Source organism: Dreissena polymorpha, chromosome 10 (assembly GCF_020536995.1).
Source record: "Dreissena polymorpha isolate Duluth1 chromosome 10, UMN_Dpol_1.0, whole genome shotgun sequence".
Lineage (NCBI taxonomy): Eukaryota > Metazoa > Mollusca > Bivalvia > Myida > Dreissenidae > Dreissena > Dreissena polymorpha.
Genome location: NC_068364.1, coordinates 56,887,865 through 56,900,145, shown reverse-complemented (window position 1 = coordinate 56,900,145; position 12,281 = coordinate 56,887,865). Strand labels below are relative to the sequence as shown.

Below are 12,281 nucleotides of genomic sequence, written 5' to 3'. Positions count from 1 at the left end.
CACACATAATGACACTGAAGACGTGTTTAAAGATTTGATTGAATACCTGTTGGACTAACAGTACAGGCTAACTTTTGACAGAAAATTTTGAAAAAAGGTGCTTTTAGTGTTAATAGCACTGACCAGTTACCTCATTATGATTAGACTTGAACAAATAAGGCACATTTGGTGCATATGATGGTGAAAAAATTTGCTAAATGATTTAAAAATCTCACAATAAATGATAAAGTTATGGCCCAAACAAGAATTTGACCTTTGAACTCCAAGTGTGACCTTGACCTTGGAGATATCGATGTACTTTTTTCACACGACACACCGTCCCATGATGGTGAACAAATGTACCAAGTTATTTTAGAATCAAATGATAAATGACATAGTTATGGGCCGGACAAACTTTTGGTTTAAAACACACTAAGTGACCCCGTGACCAAGTTTTTGACCTGGCGTGACCCATATTCAAACTTGACCTAAACATCATCTAGATACAACTTGTGACCACGTTTGGTGAAGATGAGATGAAAATTCGGGACAGACTGACAAACCTACAGACCGACGAACCAACAAAGTAACTCCTATATAGCCCCCATTACCAATGGTAATGTGGGTATAATTAAAGCACTGATTTCAACGAATTGTTTGAGGAATACAGGCCCTGTTCCACCTTCATTAGTCACATGACCAGATGGTGCATGAAGTGGTCCAGGATTTTACTCAAAATTAAAGCACTGGTGTCTACAAATTGTTAGGTGAATACAGGCCCTGTTCTACCTTCATCAGGCCCATGACAAGATGGTGCATGAAGTGGTCCAGGGTGGACGTCTTGAACACAGACAGGTGTCCAAAGTCATGCTGGGTCCATGCGGCCTGCACCTGTGGGACAGCAATAGAAAAAAGGGAATCAAAACAACCCTTGATAAATTGAGCTTTGTTCTGGAAAAACTGGACTGTGATGACACTAAGCACATGCATTAGGCCAAGCTTTCCCAGAAAGGGGCTCATATTGTTACCATGACGACTAACTACCGAAAGCAGGCCTTAGACACATGGCCTAGACATGGAAAGCACTAATATTGTCACATTGACCCTATTAGACGCAGAATGGCATAATATGAAGAAAGCTGTATTAATTGGATATTTAAATACTAGAGTGCAAACAGGGAAACTTTAAACAATTTCACAGCATATAGAACAAAAGTGGACAAATGCAGGCAAGTATTAAACATTTGCATAGCAAATAGTAGGAGATTTGGTCTTAAAGTCTTATCTCTTGAAAGACTGAAACATCCAATCAATTTGGTGTATCCATCTCTACTTCCTTGAATGGGGTATAACAATACACCAGACACATATAATATATAATTCGTCTAAAAACATGTATTGTTTTAGTTCAAACCCATCTATTTTAGTTTGATTGCTTCTAAAGCCAAAGGCTTATTTGATACGCTCTTGAGTCCGTGTATTGTTTTAAATGCAGATAAAACAAGAGCTGTCACCATAGGATGACATATGCCCCCTATAAACGCTTTGATAGAAGTTATGAGCATTTATCGTAACCTTATCGCAGATTTCAAAACCTAAACGCGGACCCTAAGTTCAAGGTCATGGTCACAGGGGTCAAAATTTGTGTGCATATGGAAAAGCCTTGTCCATATACACATGCATACCAAATATGAAGTTTATATCTCAAGGTACTTTGAAGTTATGAGCATTTTTCGAAACCTAAACACAGATTTTTAAACCTAAACGCAGACCCATTGTTAAAGGTCAAGGTCACAGGGGTCAAAAATTGTGTGCGTATGGAAAGGCCTTGTCCATATACACATGCATACCAAATATGAAGGTTATATCTCAAGGGACATAGAAGTTATGAGCATTTATCAAAACCTAAACGCGGACCCCAAGTTAAAGGTCAAGGTCACAGGGGTCAAAATTTGTGTGCGCATGGAAAAGTCTTGTCGATATACACATGAATAACAAATATGAAGGTTATATCTCAAGGGACATAGAAGTTATGAGCAGTTTTGGAAACCTTAACGCAGATTTTGAAACCTAAACACAGACCCATTGTTCAAGGTCAAGGTTACAGGGGTCAAAATTTGTGTGTGTATGGAAAGGCCTTGTCCATATACACATGCATACCAAAAATGAAGGTTACATCTCAAGGGACATAGAAGTTATGAGCATTTTTCGAAACCTAAACACAAAGTGTTACGGACAGACGGACAGACAGACGGACAGTCCAATCACTATATGCCCTCCTTCGGGGGCATAAAAAAAACTAATAGGCACATGAACTGTATTCCCTAATTGCCGTAATTGTAATATTTTCCTCAAAGCTGAAGACCTTTCTCGAACATTCACATGTAAAAAAGATGCAAGATGATCCTCGTCAATCCGCAGTTTAAAATTGCCCTACATTGCACAAAAATAGCTCAAACTTATGAAATGCGTAACTTACATTGTTAACAAATACAACAATGTTCACATGATTGCTATGTAAACAATGACATAGGACTGAGTACATAGTATTGTAACATCTCTATTGAATATGAACAAATACACAAAAGGTCACAATGGGTACTACACCAGATAATTAAAGATTAAACAAATATTGTTCATCACATGAGCATATTTACAAAATCATTGTTCGTCTTAACTAATGCAAAGTTTCACAGTTGCTGGATGTGATTTCTCCTTGTTGTGGAATACATACATGTTTTTATCATTTCAGAGTATAGAAAGCACAATGATTTGTGCAATGAAGAATGTTTTACCAATTAATCTCTACATTCTTGCAACCCAAACACAATAGGACTATTATTTATTTCTGCAATTGTATACAACATAAAAAATTCATTTAAAACATAGTAGACATTCACTTTCAATTTTTGAATACAAAAAAAACACAAGTATAAAGCATACATGTAGAATGTTCAAAAAAGTAAAACAGCAAAACAAAGAAAACATATTCATTGATTAAATAAATCTGAATTTTCAACTTTCAGATCAATATTTTTCCGCTAAGCAGTTGACCTTTTCAACCTTTCCAACTCACAAGCAAAGTGAAAACGGCTTTTTGCAACCATCTTTACACCAGAGTAGCCTGTGAGTAACTCGCAGTCCATTCAGGTTTTATGCTGTTTGTTGCTCATCAGTATCTTACCGTTGGAAAAGGCACTAAAAATGGCCTCAAAATACTGATATTAGTAATATAGGATTAAGCCATTTTATATTACCTGTGCAACGGAGAACATCGCAAGGGAGAGAAGCACGGCCCACCACACATTCCCGTACATGTAGAGTACCACATAGGAGCCGACCAGTAACAGCACAATGTGGGCCAGTATCAGCGTGTAAAAGGTGAAACTTGGCTCAAACAGGCCCTGCAATGGAAGGAGAGAGTACATGTAGAGGACCACATAGGAGCCGGCCAGTAACAGCACAATGTAGGACAGTATCAGTGTGTAGAAGGTGAAACTTGGTTCAAACAGGGCCTGCAATGAAAGGAGAGAGTACATGTAGAGGACCACATAGGAGCCGGCCAGTAACAGCACAATGAAGGACAGGATCAGTGTGTAGAAGGTGAAACTTGGCTCAAACAGGGCCTGCAATGTAAGGAGAGAGTACATGTAGAGGACCACATAGGAGCCGACCAGTAACAGCACAATGTAGGACAGTATCAGTGTGTAAAAGGTGAAACTTGGCTCAAACAGGGCCTGCAATGTAAGGAGAGAGTACATGTAGAGGACCACATAGGAGCCAACCAGTAACAGCACAATGTAGGACAGTATCAGTGTGTAGAAGGTGAAACTTGGCTCAAACAGGGCCTGCAATGTAAGGAGAGAGTACATGTAGAGGACCACATAGGAGCTGACCAGAAACAGCACAATGTGGGACAGTATCAGCGTGTAGAAGGTGAAACTTGGCTCAAACAGGGCCTGCAATGTAAGGAGAGAGTACATGTAGAGGACCACATAGGAGCCGGCCAGTAACAGCACAATGTAGGACAGTATCAGTGTGTAGAAGGTGAAACTTGGCTCAAACAGGCCCTGCAATGTAAGGAGAGAGTACATTTAGAGGACCACATAGGAGCCGGCCAGTAACAGCACAATGTGGGACAGTATCAGCGTGTAGAAGGTGAAACTTGGCTCAAACAGGGCCTGCAATGTAAGGAGAGAGTACATGTAGAGGACCACATAGGAGCCGACCAGTAACAGCACAATGTAGGACAGTATCAGTGTGTAGAAGGTGAAACTTGGCTCAAACAAGGCCTGCAATGTAAGGAGAGAGTACATGTAAGGGACCACATAGGAGCCGGCCAGTAACAGCACAATGTAGGACAGTATCAGCGTGTAGAAGGTGAAACTTGGCTCAAACAGGGCCTGCAATGTAAGGAGAGAGTACATGTAGAGGACCACATAGGAGCCGACCAGTAACAGCACAATGTAGGACAGTATCAGTGTGTAGAAGGTGAAACTTGGCTCAAACAAGGCCTGCAATGTAAGGAGAGAGTACATGTAGAGGACCACATAGGAGCCGGCCAGTAACAGCACAATGTAGGACAGTATCAGCGTGTAGAAGGTGAAACTTGGCTCAAACAGGCCCTGCAATGTAAGGAGAGAGTACATGTAGAGGACCACATAGGAGCCGACCAGTAACAGCACAATGTGGGACAGTATCAGTGTGTAGAAGGTGAAACTTGGCTCAAACAAGGCCTGCAATGTAAGGAGAGAGTACATGTAGAGGACCACATAGGAGCCGGCCAGTAACAGCACAATGTAGGACAGTATCAGTGTGTAGAAGGTGAAACTTGGCTCAAACAGGCCCTGCAATGTAAGGAGAGAGTACATTTAGAGGACCACATAGGAGCCGACCAGTAACAGCACAATGTAGGACAGTATCAGTGTGTAGAAGGTGAAACTTGGCTCAAACAAGGCCTGCAATGGAAGGTGAGAGCACTTAGTTAACCCTTTTTCAAACAGAATCAAAATGAAAATGCATATGTTCAACCAGTATAAAACCAGAACAGCCTGTGAGTAATGCTGTCTTAACTGTCTTTAAAACTTGAAAGGTCAAATTTAATAATAAGCGGGCCAAGATGGCCCTAGTTTGCTCACCTGAGAGGAGTCAGTTCATTCAATCTTAACCTTATGTCAAACTTGACCTAGATATTGACCAGACAAACATCCTGGTCAAGTTTCATCATTATTGAACCAAAACTCTGGCATAGGGAGTGTTTTTGTAAGATTTGAAATGGTGACCTATATTTTGAGTTGACCCCCCTTACCAAACATCAAACTTTGCTTACAAGGATTTTGTATAATATAATGAAAATTTAGACAATCTAAGGGCAATAATTATGGCATTAATTATGTGATTTTGCTCATCATCAAACTTGACTGAGATTTTTCAGCAACTTTGATAAAGAATGCTTGAGAAATGTGAATGCTAGAGTGTTTACAAACCAATGTGGACGAGCAGACAGTGGACAAAGACGAAACCTAAAACCTCATCTGAGCAATCAGGTGAGCTAAAAAGTGTGTTTTACCAATCTGAGCCATTTTCCAACTTGTCCAAGAAATCAATAAAACCAATGTATTGACTAAGTTTCACACTGATTAGGCAAAATATGTGACTTCTATAGTGTTCTATCACAAGGTTTCTCTCTATATAGTCACATAAGGAAAACTGCCCGACCCCCCTGGCAGCCATGTTTATTGACCTATCGGGACCATTTGCAAACTCATCTGAGATATATATAAAACCAATCGTTTCACCAAGTTTCATGATGATTGGGCAAAAAAATGTGAGTTCTAGAGTGTTCACAAGCTTTTTTTTTTACAATATATATATAAGAAAACTGCCCCACCCCGGCAGCCATGTTATTCAACTGACCGGAACCATTTTCCAACTAAACTCTCGTATCAAGGAAACAAATGTTCTGACCTAATGTCATGAAAATTGGGCACAAAATGTGACTTCTAGAGTGTTCACATGTTTTCACTATATACATATAGAGAAAAATGCCCCGCCCACTGGCGGCCATGTTTTTTCACCGATCTGGACCATTTGCAAACTTGTCTGAGAAATCAATAAAACCAATGTTTTGACCAATTTTCATGATGATTGAGCAAAAATTGTGACTTCCAGAGTGTTTACAAGGTTTCTCTACAGCCAAATAAGGAAAACTGCCCCGGCCACTGGTGGCCATGTTTTTCAACGCACCTGAACCACTTTTGAACTCAACCAACATATCATTAAGACAAACATTTTGACAAAGTTACATGAAGATTGGGCAGAAAATGTGACTTCTACAGTGTTTAAAAGTTTTTTTCTTTTTTTTGACCTAGTGACCTAGTTTTTGATCCGACATGACCGAGTTTCGAACTCGACCGAGATTTTATTGGGACGAAGCTTCGGACTAAGTTTCATGAAGATCGGACAATAAATGTGGCCTCTAGAGTGTTTATGAACAAATGTTAACGGACGGACGTAAGACGGACAAAGACCGGTCACAAAAGCTCAACTGAGCAATCAGGTGAGCTTAAAAAATTCTAAAGGACTAAAACACATCAATATGCATATCTGAGTGGTTGAGAGTTTAAACAGGCTGTCAATAGACAAAAACTTGGCTAAAATTGTTCATGGAATTGTGAAAAAAAATTGGCACAAAAAAGAGAACATAATATTTTGCACAAACAGGCCCTGGAATGTAGAACACACTTTCCTCCTTAAATAAGATTCTGCAATAGAGAAACACTTGGCTTAAACAGGCCCAGTTGCAATAGAGAAACACTTGGCTTAAACAGGCCCAGGTGCAATAGAGAAACACTTAACTTAAACAGGTCCAGGTGAAATAGAGAAACACTTGGCTTAAACAGGCCCAGATGCAATAGAGAAACACTTGGCTTAAACAGGCCCAGGTGCAATAGAGAAACACTTGGCTTAAACAGGCCCAGGAAAGGAGCACACATTTGATTATTGCAGGACATGGAATGGAGAAAACACTTGATCAAAACAGGCCATCAATAGATAATAACACTTTATTCAAACTGGTAATATAATGCTTCGAACACTTGCTTAAACTTGCCCTTGAATTAAGAGAACACTTGAATAAAGCAGGAAGTAAAACCATTAACACTTGGCTCTAAACTGGCCCTTGAACAGGAAGAACTTGACATTATCAGCCCCGAGGACCAGGGAAGATACACTTAAACAGGCATGGCACGGGGAAAATATTTTGCTTCAATGTGTATGAAAGAGAGAATACCAATACAAGCCAACAAAAAGTTAATCTAAATTCAGGACATTATGTACAACAAATTATACTTGTATCAATCAATCTGTTATCAAGATTGTTTACTTGCTACTATGAGTGGCCACAGTCTGGTCACAAAAAATGATATCTTAGACCTTTTAACTCTTAAATCATGGTATACCCTATCAACATGCTCACCATCTTGATACATGAAGCTGTCTGCTATGTTATATATCGCCAAACTCAGTACTTTAAGGGCATATCTTTGTACATAACAAATGTTATCTATGACATTTAAACGCTAACTTGGTGGTATACACTGATAACATGCTCACCATCTTGATGGCTGCCTGCTTCAACATACGGAAGTCCTTGTTCATCTCGTTGTCCTCGTGATTCTTGAGTGTGCCGACGTGCAGGGGTTTCAGGTACTTGCGCACTTGGTCCAGCTCATTGTGGAACGCACTGAAGGCCTCCTGAAATTTATATACATGTAGATATTTTGGGAATAGGGCCAGGGCCATTTTGGCTAGGAAAAATCCCATTGTTTTGACTAAAATTTGGAAATTGGTGTTTTTTATTTTTTCCTAAGAAAATAAAATAAAATAAGTGTTTTCAAAATAATTTACACTGAGGTTTAATTAACCCTTTACCACTTAGATATGTATTGTGAGGCATTTGTAGTCCCTTAGAAAGTAACATTTAATTAATGAAATACCTTTCTTACTAAATTAAAGTTTTAAGGGCTTCATTTCCAACCCTTAGTTACTGATAAGCAGCAAACAGCATAAAACTGAACAGACTGCAAGTTACTCTGTTCTGGTTTTATGCTGTTTGCACATAGCCATTTTCACTTTGCTTCTGAGTGGGAAAGGGTTAATTAATAAAGCTGCATAGGGAAATCAACTAAATGTTGCATGATAAGAACCAAAACAATAAGTATTTTTTGGAAACTTTAAATTAAGAATTTACAGCAGTTATTAAGGAAAAATATTAACAGTTTAACAGTGAACAAATTATTGAAAAGTTGTTGTTATGTTTCACTCAGTATGAAAAGTGAATTAGTGTTTTCAATCACAGATAGTTTTCTTTATTATATATATTATAATAAACCATTAAAAAATATTAAATAAACAAATATATTCATCAAGTGTGGGCCTGAGAGACCGTATTCAAAAAGCTTTGTAGGGAACCTTTAAGAAAATTCTATGCATTGATAAATTTCTGTGTCTTAAGGTATGTTGGCCTAAATGAAATCAAATATTGCTTACTTGATCATTTATTTTTGATCATGTTTTATGTAGAATACATTAGATTTTGCATAGAAAATCTAATCTAAGCACTTTTTAAATTCACAACAAGGATTTACATTTCGTTATAAAAACTTATCTTATTAAACTAATAGAGGATATTTTAGTGCTGCAACAATACGCCAAAAACCGTATTGCAATATATTGTCAGTTCAAAAACCCGTATTGCAATATATCGCAATATATTGCTAACTTGTACCAGAATTATAACTTGCCAATTACCCGATAATCCCGTACATTCCAGTTTAATAGCAAATTCTGGTAAATATTTACTATAAATGTTCTCAAGAATTACATGAAACACAAACATTTGCAAATTATCTTAAGTATCAAATACATTTTGGCATTTGTTACTATTTAAAGATGCGATGAAATCACGTCCAACCGGGGCGTTTTTTTCCCACTGAACACACGTAAATCGCCTAATGTGATGTTCCCGCTTTTATACAACACAAAATACACCCATACTTTCCATGCCACGTTCTACATGTCTGCATAATTTTCGCGCGCTTTTTATTGACACAAAGGATAAAGCACTTTTTATTTGACGCTAGAATTTTGTATTGTCGCGTTAGCATTAAAATTTGGAAGCGTGTTTCCGAAATTCGGATTACACATTTAATAATGTTCAATTCAGAATTGAACAAAACATTAACAGTTGTGCGCAATTAATTTAACGATAATCTGTTCAAAAGCATCGAACAAAAGCTCCCATGTAACAACGCTACTCCTTACAATACACTTTTTAGAATGCTATTTTTTGTAAAAATTTATTTACACCACTTTGTTTTGTTTACCTTGATATCATTATTTCGGATGGCTTTTCTGGATGAAATGTGAATACTTTTTTGTAAAATGTTCGTACCGGTATGATGAAAATCGTATCGCAATACAATATGCGTATTGCGTATTGCAATATATACCAATATACCAATATATTGTTGCAGCACTAGGATATTTGTTCACGTCAGTGTTAGATTGTTTGTTATTTCACGAGTGATCATAGAAAACATTGTTTTTCTATGGTCACGAGTGAAATAACAAACGATCTTACACTGACATGAACACATTTTTTGTTTCTTTTATGCCCCTTTTTTTTCAAGAAAATAATTAACAGCTGTTTCCCTTTCGCTGAAAAGTTAACCTTTTCCTGTGGCGTGCCTCAATACATTTCAAAACACAAAATGACATCATAAGTTTGACGAAATGACATCATTATACCAGTGAAATTCTCCAGTTAAACTCTTTTAAAATGTAAATAAACGTTGAAAAAGCATAATATATATAAAAAAAATTGTTGGATTCGGTGGAATGTCGATTTTAATTCACTTGTGATCATTGAAGAAAAAAATTAAGTATTTATGATAATCTAAAAATAGCAAAGGGAGTTCCGAAAATTTGTTCTTTTCACCCGTGAAAAGAACAATTTGTTTATTTTCACTGCTGTTATTACCCTGCAGAAATGTCATATTTTCTCATAAGGTAGAAGAATAATTAATACTACCTGACAGATAAACAATACAAACAGTCATAAATTTCATACACGTACCTATATGTACATACATGAATATATATACTCAAAATATCTAAACAAAAGTGCCAAGATGGTTCAAAACATGCCCCTTTGGTTAAAACTGGCCATGCCCCAGAGTCACTTTATGACTACATATAGTGTCTTATAGTCTTTAAATAAGTGCATACAAATCATCATAAATATTAAACTCTTGACTTGCAGTTTCAGAGATGTTCACTCATTTACTGTATGAGTCTGTATACATCACATGATGCTGCTTTGCATCAGGAGGTGTGACCAATTTTGACACCAGAAGCAAGTTTTGCACAAATATACCGATAGTAGAGGTCCAATAATGTTACACACCAAGTAATCATCACTTGACCTGGACTTCATAGAGGATTTTTAATAAAAAAAAATTATTCCAAAATCTTTAAGTTTTATAACTTTACAGCTGACACCTTAAAAAGAGGGTCAACGAAAAAAATAAATTCAGGTGAAGTGTCATCAGCCTATTGGTTAGGATGTTCTACAACCAACAGCTCACCATGAACACAGTATGCAGTGAACCCTTTTTCACTTAGATACGTAATCTGGCGTGTTTTCTGTCTCTTTGAAAGTAATATTTAACTGAAAACCTTTCTTACTAGATTCAAGTTTTAAAAGCTTCATTTCCAACTATTAGATACTGATTAGCAACAAACAGCATAAAACCTAGTCCAAATTTTTGACACTCTTAAATATTAAGCTACTTTTTATATTGGTAATATTTGGAGCGTACAAAGGCCGAAAGACCAAATAAATGGTGGGAATTTTTCGTTCTTTGTCTATATTCTTGCGCAGGATTTTGTGCGAAACATTCAAGCCCCGATATAAGACACTTCATATCAACGGATTGCAATAATATTTACATACCAGTGTAGATAGTTCATTTCTCATTGTTCCGTAGAAATTATGTAATGACACTTTGAATTTTGCACGCCTGATCAATTTAAATCAAACCACTTTTCAATTTTTCAATATCTCTCAATTCGCTCGCTGTGTAGATATAAATCGATAACACGACCTCGATGTAAAGCATCTGGTTTAAAGTGGGAGAATAAACAGCGTAAAATACAGTTTGCGTTCGTCTGTTGTGGTCCAGAGCGTTACATAGTAAACCGATGTTATACTTTTCTGGATTAATTTAGCATTGTTTTTTTTTCTAAATTGACAATTTAAAAGTTCTGAAATAAATTACATATTTTATTTTTATGCTGTACACAAATAATTTTGATACAGATCGTACAGTATACTTTCCTCCTATGTAACGTAGGATGTAAGTAAATAAAACAACACAGACAGAGGTGCGAAAAAGACATGCATAAAAACTTGCTGAAACTTACAACAGTGAATAGAAACTGCACCATATCTGTTTTAAACATTATCTTATTAAATCGACAAAGATTAGCATACTAGATCTAGTTAGGTTAAAGTCGGTGTTAAAAGCTCATGTTAAATAACATTACGCGTACACGTTACACTGTAATGCCTTCTTCTGATTGGTTCATATTCAAATCAGTTTCATGACATGGCTACAGGTCAGTGATTGGTTTGCGATTTAAGCAGAAGTTTAACTGAAGAATTTATGCCTTTCCAACTTCAATAAGACGATATTTGAGGTAAAAATGGACTTCTGAACTAAAACTGAATGAGTTGGTAATGTTATTTTGCAATTTTACGCAAATCGATGAAAATTTAAACTTTCTGGTTTCCAAAACATTTTTGACTTTCCCCCGATAAGACGTTCCAAACAATTTAGCCCATATAAAAAGTATCTCTAAATTCTTTGCGCGTCTTATAAATAAGACTACATAAAACCTGAACAGACTGTGAGTTACTTGCAGGCTGTTCTGGTTTTATGCTGTTTGCACATAGCAATTTTCACTTTGCCTCTAAGTGGGAAAGGGTTTAGCTAAAAAAGATTGAAGCATTTCAGACAGCCAAAAAGCTGCCACATGAAAGTTTTGTCTCATGGATTTCAATAGATTTTTAAAACCTGGAGTCAAATAGCCCCGTGATTGACATTTTAAGGGGTTGAATGTAATGTTTAGGGGTCAAAATATTTCAGCTAAGTTTTAAAGTGTTTTTAATTTATTCCTCATCCTAGACATTTTATTTTAATACTAATGATACTATTTAATAATAATCAAAATAATAT

General features: G+C 36.8%; 1 protein-coding gene across 1 annotated transcript in view; it reads right to left on the bottom strand.

Annotated features, from left to right (window-relative positions):
* Positions 1–12,281, bottom strand: part of LOC127849143 (acyl-CoA 6-desaturase-like) — a 40,998-nt gene that overhangs the window by 8,619 nt on the left and 20,098 nt on the right. The window contains exons 3-5 of the mRNA XM_052381862.1: positions 7,594–7,734; positions 3,237–3,383; positions 769–870 (exon numbers count right to left, since the gene is read on the bottom strand). Coding sequence (XP_052237822.1) covers positions 769–870; positions 3,237–3,383; positions 7,594–7,734 — 390 coding nt within the window. The remainder of the gene's footprint in view (positions 1–768; positions 871–3,236; positions 3,384–7,593; positions 7,735–12,281) is intronic.